The 17,898-nt window shown below is 49.7% G+C and overlaps 1 protein-coding gene across 1 annotated transcript; it reads right to left on the bottom strand.

Moving 5' to 3' along the window:
* Positions 1–7,839: 7,839 nt before the first annotated feature.
* Positions 7,840–16,955, bottom strand: LOC122919947 (exosome complex component RRP4-like). Its single transcript, XM_044269196.1, has 9 exons — positions 16,793–16,955; positions 14,280–14,381; positions 14,105–14,150; positions 11,869–11,958; positions 11,582–11,647; positions 10,818–10,886; positions 10,561–10,737; positions 10,174–10,302; positions 7,840–9,031 (listed from the first exon to the last, which is right to left on the bottom strand). Exons 1-9 carry the CDS (start codon positions 16,915–16,917, stop codon positions 8,951–8,953), a joined length of 885 nt encoding a protein of 294 aa, XP_044125131.1. The 5' UTR covers positions 16,918–16,955; the 3' UTR covers positions 7,840–8,950.
* Positions 16,956–17,898: the final 943 nt, after the last annotated feature.

The following is a 17,898-nucleotide window of genomic DNA, read 5'->3' as shown; positions in this document are numbered from 1 at the left end:
ATATTATATACACGGGGCACTATTCACACTATAGGCCGGTATACAGCGGTATATTATATACACAGGGCTCTATTCACACTATAGGCCGGTATACAGCGGTATATTATATACACAGGGCACTATTCACACTATAGGCCGGTATACAGCGGTATATTATATACACAGGGCTCTATTCACACTATAGGCCGGTATATTATATACACAGGGCACTATTCACACTATAGGCCGGTATACAGCGGTATATTATATACACAGGGCACTATTCACACTATAGGCCGGTATACAGCGGTATATTATATACACAGGGCACTATTCACACTATAGGCCGGTATATTATATACACAGGGCACTAGTCACACTATAGGCCGGTATACAGTGGTATATTATATACACGGGGCACTATTCACACTATAGGCCGGTATACAGCGGTATATTATATACACAGGGCTCTATTCACACTATAGGCCGGTATATTATATACACAGGGCACTATTCACACTATAGGCCGGTATACAGCGGTATATTATATACACAGGGCACTATTCACACTATAGGCCGGTATACAGCGGTATATTATATACACAGGGCACTATTCACACTATAGGCCGGTATACAGCGGTATATTATATACACAGGGCACTAGTCACACTATAGGCCGGTATACAGCGGTATATATATACACGGGGCACTATTCACACTATAGGCCGGTATACAGCGGTATATTATATACACAGGGCTCTATTCACACTATAGGCCGGTATGCAGCCGTATATTATATACACAGGGCACTATTCACACTATAGGCCGGTATACAGCGGTATATTATATACACAGGGCTCTATTCACACTATAGGCCGGTATGCAGCCGTATATTATATACACAGGGCACTATTCACACTATAGGCCGGTATACAGCGGTATATTATATACACGGGGCACTATTCACACTATAGGCCGGTATACAGCGGTAGATTATATACACGGGGCACTATTCACACTATAGGCCGGTATACAGCGGTATATTATATACACGGGGCACTATTCACACTATAGGCCGGTATACAGCGGTATATTATATACACAGGGCTCTGCTCACACTATAGGCCGGTATACAGCGGTATATTATATACACAGGGCACTATTCACACTATAGGCCGGTATACAGCGGTATATTATATACACAGGGCACTATTCACACTATAGGCCGGTATACAGCGGTATATTATATACACGGGGCACTATTCACACTATAGGCCGGTATACAGCGGTATATTATATACACAGGGCTCTATTCACACTATAGGCCGGTATACAGCGGTATATTATATACACAGGGCTCTGCTCACACTATAGGCCGGTATATTATATACACAGGGCTCTGCTCACACTATAGGCCGGTATACAGCGGTATATTATATACACGGGGCACTATTCACACTATAGGCCGGTATACAGCGGTATATTATATACACGGGGCACTATTCACACTATAGGCCGGTATACAGCGGTATATTATATACACGGGGCACTATTCACACTATAGGCCGGTATATTATATACACGGGGCACTATTCACACTATAGGCCGGTATACAGCGGTATATTATACACGGGGCACTATTCACACTATAGGCAGGTATACAGCGGTATATTATATACACGGGGCACTATTCACACTATAGGCCGGTATACAGCGGTATATTATATACACGGGGCACTATTCACACTATAGGCCGGTATACAGCGGTATATTATATACACAGGGCTCTATTCACACTATAGGCCGGTATGCAGCCGTATATTATATACACGGGGCACTATTCACACTATAGGCCGGTATACAGCGGTATATTATATACACGGGGCACTATTCACACTATAGGCCGGTATACAGCGGTATATTATATACACAGGGCACTATTCACACTATAGGCCGGTATACAGCGGTATATTAAATACACAGGGCACTATTCACACTATAGGCCGGTATACAGCGGTATATTATATCCACAGGGCTCTATTCACACTATAGGCCGGTATACAGCGGTATATTATATACACGGGGCTCTATTCACACTATAGGCCGGTATACAGCGGTATATTATATACACGGGGCACTATTCACACTATAGGCCGGTATACAGCGGTATATTATATACACAGGGCACTATTCACACTATAGGCAGGTATACAGCGGTATATTATATATACAGGGCTCTATTCACACTATAGGCCGGTATACAGCAGTATATTATATACACAGGGCACTATTCACACTATAGGCCGGTATACAGCGGTATATTATATACACGGGGCACTATTCACACTATAGGCCGGTATACAGCGGTATATTATATACACGGGGCACTATTCACACTATAGGCCGGTATACAGCGGTATATTATATACACAGGGCTCTATTCACACTATAGGCCGGTATACAGCGGTATATTATATACACAGGGCTCTATTCACACTATAGGCCGGTATACAGCGGTATATTATATACACGGGGCACTATTCACACTATAGGCCGGTATATTTTATACACAGGGCACTATTCACACTATAGGCCGGTATACAGCGGTATATTATATACACGGGGCACTATTCACACTATAGGCCGGTATACAGCGGTATATTATATACACGGGGCACTATTCACACTATAGGCCGGTATACAGCGGTATATTATATACACGGGGCACTATTCACACTATAGGCCGGTATACAGCGGTATATTATATACACAGGGCACTATTCACACTATAGGCCGGTATACAGCGGTATATTATATACACGGGGCTCTATTCACACTATAGGACGGTATACAGCGGTATATTATATACACGGGGCACTATTCACACTATAGGCCGGTATACAGCGGTATATTATATACACAGGGCACTATTCACACTATAGGCCGGTATACAGCGGTATATTATATACACGGGGCTCTAGTCACACTATAGGCCGGTATACAGCGGTATATTATATACACGGGGCACTATTCACACTATAGGCCGGTATACAGCGGTATATTATATACACGGGGCTCTATTCACACTATAGGACGGTATACAGCGGTATATTATATACACGGGGCTCTATTCACACTATAGGACGGTATACAGCGGTATATTATATACACGGGGCACTATTCACACTATAGGCCGGTATACAGCGGTATATTATATACACGGGGCACTATTCACACTATAGGCCGGTATACAGCGGTATATTATATACACGGGGCACTATTCACACTATAGGCCGGTATACAGCGGTATATTATATACACAGGGCACTATTCACACTATAGGCCGGTATACAGCGGTATATTATATACACAGGGCTCTATTCACACTATAGGCCGGTATACAGCGGTATATTATATACACAGGGCTCTATTCACACTATAGGCCGGTATACAGCGGTATATTATATACACAGGGCACTATTCACACTATAGGCCGGTATACTATATACACAGGGCACTATTCACACTATAGGCCGGTATATAACAGGCACTATTCACACTATAGGCGGTATATTATATACACAGGGCACTATTCACACTATAGGCCGGTATATTATATACACGGGGCACTATTCACACTATAGGCCAGTATACAGCGGTATATTATATACACAGGGCACTATTCACACTATAGGCCGGTATACAGCGGTATATTATATACACAGGGCACTATTCACACTATAGGCCGGTATATTATATACACAGGGCACTATTCACACTATAGGCCGGTATACAGCGGTATATTATATACACGGGGCACTATTCACACTATAGGACGGTATATTATATACACGGGGCACTATTCACACTATAGGACGGTATACAGCGGTATATTATATACACAGGGCTCTAGTCACACTATAGGCCGGTATACAGCGGTATATTATATACACAGGGCTCTATTCACACTATAGGACGGTATACAGCGGTATATTATATACACGGGGCACTATTCACACTATAGGCCAGTATACAGCGGTATATTATATACACAGGGCACTATTCACACTATAGGCCGGTATACAGCGGTATATTATATACACGGGGCACTATTCACACTATAGGCCGGTATATTATATACACAGGGCACTATTCACACTATAGGCCGGTATACAGCGGTATATTATATACACAGGGCTCTATTCACACTATAGGCCGGTATACAGCGGTATATTATATACACAGGGCACTATTCACACTATAGGCCGGTATACAGCGGTATATTATATACACAGGGCACTATTCACACTATAGGCCGGTATACAGCGGTATATTATATACACAGGGCTCTATTCACACTATAGGCCGGTATACAGCGGTATATTATATACACAGGGCTCTGCTCACACTATAGGCCGGTATACAGCGGTATATTATATACTCAGGGCTCTGTTCACACTATAGCGGTGGTAATTGAGATTCTCTAATATAGATGTTCACATATCTGCCGCAGATTCACTCACATTTGGAGGACATCTCAACAGACCCCATAAGAAGTCAGAGGGGCCTTTGGGCACGTCTTGTTACAGGAGGCATTAAGGCCTCATTCCGATGTCCACCAGGTGGAGCGTCTTCCAGTGTCCGTACCACGGCTGCTGGTCAGACGTACAGCATTACTGGCGATGCCGGGCCATTAACCCCTCAGGCTGGCCGGGAATTTTTCAGGGTCAGGTTATTGCTCATAACACCGGCACTGCCGTCCAGAACCGTAGGCGCTTGTTCACAAGGACTTCTGTCCTCTTGTGACGGGTCCCGCTCAGTAATGACTACAGGACGGTGTCTCCAACCGCCATCATTACGCCCGGCTCCAGAATGCAAGGAGGAAAGGATCCTCAGATTTTGCAGCCTGCGACCCTCAGACCCACCATACTGGTCCACACTTCCTGAATAACCCACAAAAGCGGATGTGTAATTTAGGAGGTGGCGGACTTTCCCTGGAGGAGTCTGGGAAAACGGAACGGGCGGCCATATTGAGCAGCTTCAAAGTGACAGTCTCTTCTATTTTTAGCGTAACATACAACTTTCATTTTCAGTTTTTTTTTTTGGAAAGCAGAAGTAGGGACGAGACGGCAAGCGTGGAGAAAGGGGAAATGATATGCGATAGATTGCGGGAACTGTCCGATACAGACGATTAAAGGGGTCCTCTCACTTCAGTAAGTTGCATTTATCATGTAGAGAAAGTTAATACAAGGCACTTACTAATGTATTGTTATTCTCCATATTGCTTCCTTTGCCGGCTGGATACATTTTTCCATCACATTATACACTGCTCGTTTCCATGGTTACAGACCACCCTGCAATCCATCAGCGGTGGTCGTGCTTGCACACTATAGGAAAAAGCGTCAGCCTCTCTGGTGGCCGGGACCGTGGCAGTGCACATAGGCTGGTGCTTTTTTCCTATAATGTGCAAGCATAACCACCACTGATGGATTGCAGGGTGGTCTGTAACCATGGAAACGAACAGTGTATAAATGTGATAGAAAAATGAATCCAGCCAGCAGAGGAAGCAATATGGATGATGGTAATACATTAGTAAGTGTGTTGTATTAACTTTCTCTACATGATAAATCCCACTTACTGAAGTGAGACAACCCCTTTAAAGGGCGGCAACGCACAAGGAGCTGCCCGGCTCTGTGACCTCAGCCGTGTAAGGCTACGTGTTTGGGTTTTTGCGCGGATAGGATGCAGACCCATTCATTTCAATGGGTCCGCAAAAAATGTGGACAGCACACCGAGTGCTCTCCATATGTCCGTTCTGTAGCCCTGCAAAAAAAAATAACGTCCTATTATTGTTCGTTTTAGGCATTGTTACAATGGATCCGCAAAAAAACTGTCATCCGTTTTTTTTTTGCGGACCGCTAAACACATACAGTTGTGTGCATGTAGCCTAAACCTGTCTCTCGGGTGTCACTTATTTTCACCCTCTACATAGAGTTTTTATATATACACATACACTCACACCACCCCCAGGTAGACATGTCAGATTGCTGAAAACCTCCTCCTGCAGTAATGTCTCAGGCAGATATGTCAATGATTACAGGTGTGGTCTGACTAGACACTGGCTCTTACCACAAGAGGGAGCTCCCAGAGGCTGCTTTTGGGTAGTATACCTCTTGATGGGAGATCATTGACTGCTAGACATGTCTTCAACGCACTTAAAGACATTTTGCCCAGGTGACTGAAAGGGGGCACATCATTGCACGTATCGATGAATTGTTCGCCATCTAGGCCGTTCTGACCTAGCTGTTAGGAGGGGTTGGGTGCAGTGGTTCAAGTGAGGTGAACATGCTCCAGTAGAGGATCATATTGTCCATCATCCAGACACAGACCCTTCTCCCCTGTCCGGACCATTTCCAGGTGTTCAGCAGAAGGACAGTTAGGCCCTTTTCACACAGGTGAGATTTCCACGCAGGTGCAATGCGTAAAGTGAACGCATTGCACCTGCACTGAATCAGGACCCATTCATTTCTATGGGGCTGTGCAGATGAGCAGTGATTTTCACGCATCACTTGTGCGTTGCTTGAAAATCACAGCAAGCTTTATATTGTGCGTTTTCCACACAACCCATGCCCTATAGAAGTGAATGGGGCTGCGTGAAAATCGCAAGCAGGTGCGGATGCGGTGCCATTTTCACGCACAGTTGCTAGGAAACGATCGGGATGGAGACCCAATCTTTATTATTTTCCCTTATAACATGGTTATAAGGGAAAATAATAGCATTCTGAATACAGAATGCATAGTATAATAGCGCTGGAGGGGTTAAAAAAAAATTCAAAATAATTTAAACTCACTTTAATCCACTTGCTCGCGCAGCCGGCATCGCTTCTGTGCAGGAAAAGGACCTGTGGTGACGTCACTCAGTTCATCACATGATCTTTGACCATGTGATAACCGGAGTGACGTCACCACAGGTCCTGTTCCTGCATACAGCAAAGGAAGGAGATGCCGGCAGCGCGATGAAGTGGATTAAGGCGAGTTAAATATTTTATTTATTTTTTTAACCCCTCCAGAGCTATTGTACTATGCATTCTGAATACAGAATGCTATTATTTTCCCTTATAACCATGTTACAAGGGAAAATAATACAATCTACAGAACACTGATCCCAAGCCCGAACTTCTGTGAAGTAGTTCGGGTACCAAACATGCCGATCTTTCTCACGCGCGTGCAATACGCATTACAATGTTTTGCACTCGCGCAGAAAAAAATCGTGCATGTTCCCGTAACACCTGTCTGAAAGAGGCCTTAGTGTCACAGCGCCCAGTAGGGGTCCTGCCATTGACAGCCAGCCTCCCTCACCTTAGTTTCCAGTGGTGTTATGAACGAGAAACCTGGACTGGAACCATATCAGCTTTAGAGATGAATCCAGGTTCTGTTTGGGATGGTTCCAGTCTGGAGGCCTCGTGGTGAGAGCTTTCTATCCTGCCTGTGGAGCGACACACTGCCCCAACTGCTGGGGGGAGCCATGGCATACGACCGTCACCACCTAGTAGTGATGCGAGGGCACTACCACCTCAGTGATATGGGCAGGACCTCCTGCCACCACGTGTTCCTCTTTTCCAGGGCGTCCATACGTAGCAGGATAATGCTCGCCTGCACACAGCAGGGGTTTCTGGGAATGACTCCTCCAGATGACAACACTTCCTCGGCGGCCGGTCACCAGATTTATTACCAATGTGGGGCCACGGGTGTCTCACGGGTGAGGAGCTGCCCCTTGCTCATTATATCAGAAGGGTCAGCAGTGGGTGGTGCCAGATTAACAGGCATTCTGGATTAAAGGATGGCACATGGACGAGCAGGACAAATGATCGTTCTGTATTTAATCCTGACACAAAGAACATCCCAGAAAATTCAAAAAAATACTAGTGTCGCCGTATCCAGCGTGTGCCGCCAAAAGCTCCCATTTCCATTGTACGGAGGCGCTTTAATCAGGACAGCAGATATCAGCCCGGGTCATTCATTTATGACAATTGGGCAGCGCTGATTTTGGCAGGGTCCTAACTCCTGCCACCGGCATCATAAACTGGTAAATACTGAGATAAAGGGGGGGTGCAGTGCACCACTGTCCAGGCTGATGGAAAGTTCTGCAGCTCTGTCACAATGTCTTACATTGGTGGTAAATTTTTGGGAGCCAGAACACAGATTAGGCAGCTAAGGCTACTTACACACTTGCGGCAGAGGATTCCGGCAGGCACGTCCGTCGCCAGAACTGCCAGCCAGATCCGTCAAAATGTATGCAAACTGATGGCATTTGTCAGACGGATCAGGATCCTGGTCCGTATGACAAATGCATTGAAATGTCGGAAAAACGGATCGGGCATATTTATTTTTATTTTTTGCGGTCTGAGCAGGTACTGGATCCGCTTTGCCAAACACATTTCAATCGGAAAAATGCTTGTTCCAGAATTTTGGACGGAGATAAAACCGTAGGCTGCGGTATCATCTCCGTCCTGAAAAGTAAAAAAGACTGAACTGAAGACGTCCTGAACGGATCGCTGTCCATTCAGAATGCATGGGGTTAAAACTGATCAGTTTGTTTCCGGTATAGAGCCCCTAGGACGGAACTCAATGCAGGAAAAGAAAAACACAAGTGTGACAGTAGCCTTAGGGAAGCATAAAATAGATGCCAGGACACATAAAAATGCAAGAGTCCAGTTAACTCCCCCCAGATCACACTGGAGAAGAAGCTGATAGCTGGGACCCAAACCCCCAGATTTGGACGTGAAAACACTATACGAGATCATCGAAAACGATATATCCTGCAAGCTTGGCCCCTGCCCCTTCTGGACCAGCTTTCCAGGTGCAAACAGTATATAATTCCTGCCAGATCTGAGACCATCTTCAGTGAATCTCCGTAATTGGACAGTGACCCCTGGTGGGCACGTAACACTGCAGAATTAGATGACGTCCACTACCCCTCCTGCTCCACAAGACGCTGCCTGGTCTCCAGCACTATGTCTTCCATCACCTCCAGCTTCAGGAGATCCTTAATCTGAAAGACAAGAGCCGCACTGCTAGAAACATAGGAAGGAAATGCAGAAAGGGCACTTGAGGGTCAGACGTCCCCCCCGCAGTCCGGTCACCGCCTAGGGTCAGACGTCCCCCCCGCAGTCCGGTCACCGCCTAGGGTCAGACGTCCCCCCCGCAGTCCGGTCACCGCCTAGGGTCAGACGTCCCCCCCGCAGTCCGGTCACCGCCTAGGGTCAGACGTCCCCCCCGCAGTCCGGTCACCGCCTAGGGTCAGACGTCCCCCCCGCAGTCCGGTCACCGCCTAGGGTCAGACGTCCCCCCGCAGTCCGGTCACCGCCTAGGGTCAGACGTCCCCCCCGCAGTCCGGTCACCGCCTAGGGTCAGACGTCCCCCCCGCAGTCCGGTCACCGCCTAGGGTCAGACGTCCCCCCCGCAGTCCGGTCACCGCCTAGGGTCAGACGTCCCCCCCGCAGTCCGGTCACCGCCTAGGGTCAGACGTCCCCCCCGCAGTCCGGTCACCGCCTAGGGTCAGACGTCCCCCCCGCAGTCCGGTCACCGCCTAGGGTCAGACGTCCCCCCCGCAGTCCGGTCACCGCCTAGGGTCAGACGTCCCCCCCGCAGTCCGGTCACCGCCTAGGGTCAGACGTCCCCCCCGCAGTCCGGTCACCGCCTAGGGTCAGACGTCCCCCCCGCAGTCCGGTCACCGCCTAGGGTCAGACGTCCCCCCCGCAGTCCGGTCACCGCCTAGGGTCAGACTGCCAGAGAGAGAGTCAGGGATAAACCGTAGACTTTTCAATGACACCCCTTATATTATCAGCCGTGACTTCCCAATCACCCCGATAGACCGCAGAGGCAGCAGAACTTCATCTGTGGGGGGGGCTGTCCCTACGCCGCAGCTCCGACTAGCAAAGCAAGGGCAGAGTCTGCTTCGGTGCAGCGCCTGCGCAGGCAGGAACCTGGACAGGTCAATCTTGCACAGGTGGTCGCTTCTTCACCGGTGGGGGAAGCCCTGCTGATGAGACAAGTCGATTCGCTCATCTACTAGTGTGAAGCAATTAAGACTGCAGGGATAAGCAGTGACATGTCTGGGGGCCGCTTATCCCTGCTGAAATAACACACACAGGGCTGTGCTGGAGAGACCTCCACCGCTGGGTGACCCCGTACCTGGTGCGGCAGGGAGGCTTCGTAGCAGTACAGGATGCTGGTGTCGTACAGTAACATCATCTGCGAGCTCAGTGCCAGGATGCAGTTCCTCAGCCGAGAGATCACCTCCCGATCAGAGAGCGGCAGCGGCTGCAGAAACAGAGACATGGAAGCTAAGCCTTCATCCTGGTACAATACAAACTCCTGCTCCTCATCAAAGCGATAAAAAACCCGTCCTGACCCAATACTGCTCACAGCTGAGGGTTTGTCACAATTGTATCCAGTCTAGACAATCAGTTCAAATCTCTCCTGCCCTGATGTTACAGTTTATCAGCCAGGAGTCGACAAGGTATTTGGCTGGACTAGATATCACTGCAACAGACCCTCAGCTCTCAGACGTAACCTTACCTCCAGATTAGTGATGAACCCCCCGGCTTCCTCCTCTGTCTGCTCCGGGGTCGGGTAGAGCCAAATGAAACCATTGTTCCCCAGGATCACGGAGGCTCCGCAGGGGAGGTTATGGAAGTGAGTCTTGCGCCTCTTTATCAGCGATGGCGACACCTGCACCAGGACGCCCTGTCCGAGCTAAGAGCAGAAACAGTACAATGGGGGAAGGGGAGATACGGCGGGTGCCCAGATGACACTGAGAACAGGGGACAACTTACCTTCCCGTATTTCAGACTGCGAGTGTGTAAGGACAGCGCTCCGTCAGAGTACACCGCCTGCACCTCCGCCTGAGCGAGCGGGTTAAGGGACAGTCAATGCAGAGCCATTACCTCACACAACCACAACTCCACTTATACATTTTTTTTGTCCCCCTAGGGGACTTTAACATCCAACTGGTCCGATCGCTTCTCCCATAGACTGCAATAACTTAACATTGCAGCCTATAGGAGATTCACCAGGCCTGACGGGAACTTCACCATGGCTGGTCTTGGATCCTTCAGAAGGCCCAAGGCTGCCATAGCAAACGTAAGGGCCCCTCGATCTCAGCAGAGAGGAGCCATTCTGTCCCCAGGAGCAAAAAGACCGCTCAGATGCTATGGTTGCAAATGTGCATGATCAGCGTTCTGCCGATTACAGACACCGCTCCCAGGTGATGGTGTGTAACAACAGAAGGCACCCAGTGGATACGGCGCCATCTTTAAAGTCCAGGCCGCTGCCGTACATGTACGGCTGAAATCCAGCAGGGGGTTAATACATCTACCTTCAGAGATAAGCGGTGTCGGCCAGCGGTCAATGTACTCCCCCCAGAAGACCTGAACATGTAACAGAGCCTGAAGTCAGACTGATACAGTCCGCTACAATGTATCAATGCTTTCCAGTCACAGAGCGTTGTCCAGACTGGATACAACTGTAACAAAACCTGAACCTTTACTAAAGGAGATGCCATGACAGCAGTGTGAACACGGCCCAGGCCAGAGGATACACTGATGAGATCTCCTTCCTGCAGGTAGCTCCTCATGGCCAGTTCATCCTCAGCCGACCTCCTCCTCTGAAAGACAAGACACCAGAGATAAGCCGGGCAGCGAGTAATACCCCGAGGCAGCGAGCCCGCAGCCGTAACCACAAAACCTGAAAGAACACACCGCCGAGAAGATCGACACGGGCAAAAGAACACATGCAACCCACAGAAATCACTGCTACAGCCACAATTATCTCCGTGCAGGCGAAACACACGTATGTAACACGGACAAACAGGAAGAAGCAACGCACCAGCTCCCCGCCAGGAAGGTTAACAGAGGACAGCAGCAACACGGAGTCCAGGCGCGACTTAGTGTCCACTTTCCACCGCCTCTGCTGCACCTACAAGAAACCAAGGGGGCAGTGTTATAGCAGTTATATTCTTGTACATAGGAGGCAGTATTATAGTAGTTATATTCTTGTACATAGGAGGCAGTATTATAGTAGTAATATTCTTGTACATAGGAGGCAGTATTATAGTAGTTATATTCCTGTACATAGGAGGCAGTATTATAGTAGTTATATTCCTGTACATAGGAGGCAGTATTATAGTAGTTATATTCTTGTACATAGGAGCAGTGTTATAGTAGTTATATTCTTGTACATAGGAGCAGTATTATAGTAGTTATATTCTTGTACATAGGAGCAGTATTATAGTAGTTATATTCTTGTACAGAGGAGGCAGTATTATAGTAGTTATATTCTTGTACATAGGAGCAGTATTATAGTAGTTATATTCTTGTACATGGAGCAGTATTATAGTAGTTATATTCTTGTACAGAGGAGGCAGTATTATAGTAGTTATATTCTTGTACATAGGAGCAGTATTATAGTAGTTATATTCTTGTACATAGGAGGCAGTATTATAGCAGTTATATTCTTGTACATAGGAGCAGTATTATAGTAGTTATATCCCTGCACACAGGAGGCAGTATTATAGTAGTTATATTCTTGTACAGAGGAGGCAGTATTATAGTAGTTATATTCTTGTACATAGGAGGCAGTATTATAGTAGTTATATTCTTGTACATAGGAGCAGTATTATAGTAGTTATATTCCTGTACATAGGAGCAGTATTATAGTAGTTATATTCTTGTACATAGTAGGGAGTATTACAGTAGTTATATTCCTGTACATAGGAGCAGTATTATAGTAGTTATATTCTTGTACATAGGAGCAGTATTATAGTAGTTATATTCTTGTACATAGGAGCAGTATTATAGTAGTTATATTCTTGTACATAAGAGCAGTATTATAGTAGTTATATTCTTGTACATAGGGGGCAGTATTATAGTAGTTATATTCTTGTACATAGGGGGCAGTATTATAGTAGTTATATTCTTGTACATAGGGGGCAGTATTATAGTAGTTATATTCTTGTACATAGGAGCAGTATTACAGTAGTTATATTCTTGTACATAGGAGCAGTATTATAGTAGTTATATTCTTGTACATAGGAGCAGTATTATAGTAGTTATATTCTTGTACATAGGAGCAGTATTATAGTAGTTATATTCTTGTACATAGGAGCAGTATTATAGTAGTTATATTCTTGTATACAGGAGCAGTATTATTGTAGTTATATTCTTGTACATAGTAGGGAGTATTACAGTAGTTATATTCTTGTACATAGGAGCAGTATTATAGTAGTTATATTCTTGTACAGAGGAGGCAGTATTATAGTAGTTATATTCTTGTACATAGGAGCAGTATTATAGTAGTTATATTCTTGTACATAGTAGGGAGTATTACAGTAGTTATATTCTTGTACATAGAAGCAGTATTATAGTAGTTATATTCTTGTACATAGGAGCAGTATTACAGTAGTTATATTCTTGTACATAGGAGCAGTATTATAGTAGTTATATTCTTGTACATAGGGGGCAGTATTATAGTAGTTATATTCTTGTACATAGGGGGCAGTATTATAGCAGTTATATTCTTGTACATAGGGGGCAGTATTATAGTAGTTATATTCTTGTACATAGGGGGCAGTATTATAGTAGTTATATTCTTGTACATAGGAGCAGTATTACAGTAGTTATATTCTTGTACATAGGAGCAGTATTATAGTAGTTATATCCTTGTACATAGGAGCAGTATTATAGCAGTTATATTCCTGTACATAGGAGCAGTATTATAGTAGTTATATTCTTGTACATAGGAGCAGTATTATAGTAGTTATATTCTTGTACATAGGAGCAGTATTATAGTAGTTATATTCTTGTACATAGGAGGCAGTATTATAGTAGTTATATTCTTGTACATAGGAGCAGTATTATAGTAGTTATATTCTTGTACATAAGAGCAGTATTATAGTAGTTATATTCTTGTACATAGGGGGCAGTATTATAGTAGTTATATTCTTGTACATAGGGGGCAGTATTATAGTAGTTATATTCTTGTACATAGGGGGCAGTATTATAGTAGTTATATTCTTGTACATAGGGGGCAGTATTATAGCAGTTATATTCTCATATCTTCTTACCTCTGTTATTCGGCCCACCACAATGTCACCAACTTCTCCGTTGTATCTAGGATGAAGCAGAGATCTCTGTAGTTAGACTCATTGTCCTGTTACGTATACACAACACGGTAATGGCGCCATTTGTCACTCCCCTTCCCCCCCCCTCCCGGTGTCACATTCTCCTGTGTTACCGCACCTCGTCTTCAGGGCTCGGACACATATCAGCTTGTTGACTCTCTCCACCACTCCAGCTACGGACGCTAACAGCTTGTCTTCCTCCATGTACGTCCCATGGCCTCTGCAGAAGATACAGATAAAGGTTACAGGTAGACGTCCTGCAAAGAATGTTCCACTTATTTTGACAAAGGCATTTAACCCTTGTTGTGCCAGTCACAACTGATCCACAAAAGAAGAGAAAACCGCACCTACAATGATCAGATAGCTGCAGCGCAGGATGATGAGATATGGCCGCTGTACCGCAAGCAAACCTACCGCATTACACAGGAGGGGGGGGGGGGGGTACAGTCATACAATGCAAAGCCTTCCCAAACCCCAGCTCACAGGAAAGAGGGGGGGGGGGGGCGGCCCAGCTCACGGGAAAGAGGGGGGGGGGGGCGGCCCAGCTCACGGAAAGAGGGGGGGGTGCGCCCAGCCACGGGAAAGAGGGGGGGGGGGGCGGCCCAGCTCACGGGAAAGAGGGGGGGGGGGGGGCGGCCCAGCTCACGGGAAAGAGGGGGGGGGGGGCGGCCCAGCTCACGGGAAAGAGGGGGGGGGGGGGCGGCCCAGCTCACGGGAAAGAGGGGGGGGGGGGCGGCCCAGCTCACGGGAAAGAGGGGGGGGGGGGCGGCCCAGCTCACGGGAAAGAGGGGGGGGGGGGCGGCCCAGCTCACGGGAAAGAGGGGGGGGGGGCGGCCCAGCTCACGGGAAAGAGGGGGGGGGGGGGCGGCCCAGCTCACGGGAAAGAGGGGGGGGGGGCGGCCCAGCTCACGGGAAAGAGGGGGGGGGGGGCGGCCCAGCTCACGGGAAAGAGGGGGGGGGGGGCGGCCCAGCTCACGGGAAAGAGGGGGGGGGGGGGCGGCCCAGCTCACGGAAAGAGGGGGGGGGGGCGGCCCAGCTCACGGGAAAGAGGGGGGGGGGGGCGGCCCAGCTCACGGGAAAGAGGGGGGGGGGCGGCCCAGCTCACGGGAAAGGGGGGGGGCGGCCCAGCTCACGGGAAAGAGGGGGGGGGGGCGGCCCAGCTCACGGGAAGAGGGGGGGGGGGCGGCCCAGCTCACGGGAAGAGGGGGGGGGGCGGCCCAGCTCACGGGAAAGAGGGGGGGGGCGGGCCCAGCTCACGGGAAAGGGGGGGGGGGCGGCCCAGCTCACGGGAAAGAGGGGGGGGGGGGCGGCCCAGCTCACGGGAAAGAGAGGGGGGGGGGCGGCCCAGCTCACGGAGAAAGGGGGGGGGGGGGCGGCCCAGCTCACGGGAAAGAGGGGGGGGGGGCGGCCCAGCTCACGGGAAAGAGGGGGGGGGGCGGCCCAGCTCACGGAAAGAGGGGGGGTGGGCGGCCCAGCTCACGGGAAAGAGGGGGGGGGGGCGGCCCAGCTCACGGGAAAGAGGGGGGGGGGGCCGGCCCAGCTCACGGGAAAGAGGGGGGGGGGGGCGGCCCAGCTCACGGGAAAGAGGGGGGGGGGCGGCCCAGCTCACGGGAAAGAGGGGGGGGGGCGGCCCAGCTCACGGGAAAGAGGGGGGGGGCGGCCCAGCTCACGGGAAAGAGGGGGGGGGGCGGCCCAGCTCACGGGAAAGAGGGGGGGGCGGCCCAGCTCACGGGAAAGAGGGGGGGGGCGGCCCAGCTCACGGGAAAGAGGGGGGGGGGCGGCCCAGCTCACGGGAAAGAGGGGGGGGCGGCCCAGCTCACGGGAAAGAGGGGGGGGGCGGCCCAGCTCACGGGAAAGAGGGGGGGGGGCGGCCCAGCTCACGGGAAAGAGGGGGGGGGGCGGCCCAGCTCACGGGAAAGAGGGGGGGGGGGCGGCCCAGCTCACGGGAAAGAGGGGGGGGGGCGGCCCAGCTCACGGGAAAGAGGGGGGGGGGCGGCCCAGCTCACGGGAAAGAGGGGGGGGGGCGGCCCAGCTCACGGGAAAGAGGGGGGGGGCGGCCCAGCTCACGGGAAAGAGGGGGGGGGCGGCCCAGCTCACGGGAAAGAGGGGGGGGGCGGCCCAGCTCACGGGAAAGAGGGGGGGGGCGGCCCAGCTCACGGGAAAGAGGGGGGGGGCGGCCCAGCTCACGGGAAAGAGGGGGGGGGCGGCCCAGCTCACGGGAAAGAGGGGGGGGCGGCCCAGCTCACGGGAAAGAGGGGGGGGGCGGCCCAGCTCACGGGAAAGAGGGGGGGGGGCGGCCCAGCTCACGGGAAAGAGGGGGGGGGGGCGGCCCAGCTCACGGGAAAGAGGGGGGGGGCGGCCCAGCTCACGGGAAAGAGGGGGGGGGGGGCGGCCCAGCTCACGGGAAAGAGGGGGGGGGCGGCCCAGCTCACGGGAAAGAGGGGGGGGGCGGCCCAGCTCACGGGAAAGAGGGGGGGCTCAGCTCAAAAGGAGTGTGCCCCCCTCAAACCCTTTACCTCTCAATATCTTTTCCAGTTGTGGGTGACACATCAGTAATAGTGCGCGGCCCCTTTGACACAAATTAACAGTTATAACCGGTTGACAAGACTACAACTCCCAGCATGCCCGCACCTCATGAATCCGGTGTCCGTGGTGATGGTGTCCCCGGGAGACACGAGGTGCCAGCTCTTGTCCGCAGCCTCCAGCCCCTCAGTCACTCGTTTCCGAGCAGCCGGCAGCCTCATATCCACCGCCATCCTGCAGCCGCACGGCTCGTCACATGGGCGCCGCCATATTCCGGAAATGCACTGCTGACCGGATGTGCCCAGCGTCCATGTTATCTGTGGGCAGAGGTGGGGAACAATACTGCGGGCGGACATGATTGTTATTGGCATCTATTCCTGATCTTGGCGCGCCATCTAGTGGACGTAACAAGAGTTTCATCACAGCCTGAAGGGAAAAGCGCGGATTGAAGGTGACGACCAGAGGCCTGTAGTATAATGCCCTTGTAGTACTTCCAATAGTTATAATGCCCCCTATAGTGCCCCAGTAGTTATAAGGCCCCTAACAGTGCCCCTGTACTTAGTATGTGCTCTATAATGCCCCCAGTACTTATAATGTCTCCTGTAGGGCTCCCAATAATTATCATGCCCCCTATAGTGCACTCAGTTGTTATAATTTCCCCTATAGTGCCCCACGTAGTTATAATGCCCCCTTATAGGGACCTCAGTAGTTATAATGCCCCCTCCCCTCGGATATTACCACAGTATTCCACTGTTGTATTGCCATTCTGTGGACATCCTGAGGACAGCTGTAAAGTTGTATGGTCAGCAGCCACTACATTCGGGGCCCTGGACAAAAAATTCCAGGGCTCAAGCCCCAAATGTTTTGCTCTAGAGACGTCCCTGCCACTACTCCTATCATCCTCTGACTGTCTATGACTGTTTATAATTTATACCTGAATTAATTTTAAGTCCGTGTAATTCGCACCTGTGACCACCTGAGGGCGACGAGGTACACATGAAATTCAAGGCAGCAGCTGCAACATGACATTGAATTAATGCAAGTAGTCACCGGTCATGGAGTGTAAGCACCGGAGTCCACGTGGAGCCCAGAATGTTATATTACCGGCCAGTGCGGCCGTACTGCGGATCCGTGTCCTGAGACCAAAAAACTGCAATCAGTGTCCTCAACTAAAACACTTGTTATTTTTATATTCTGGTCCTGTTTTTTTGGGT

Source organism: Bufo gargarizans, chromosome 9, assembly GCF_014858855.1.
Source record: "Bufo gargarizans isolate SCDJY-AF-19 chromosome 9, ASM1485885v1, whole genome shotgun sequence".
Classification (NCBI taxonomy): Eukaryota; Metazoa; Chordata; class Amphibia; order Anura; family Bufonidae; genus Bufo; species Bufo gargarizans.
This window is presented reverse-complemented; position numbering and strand designations above follow the sequence as displayed.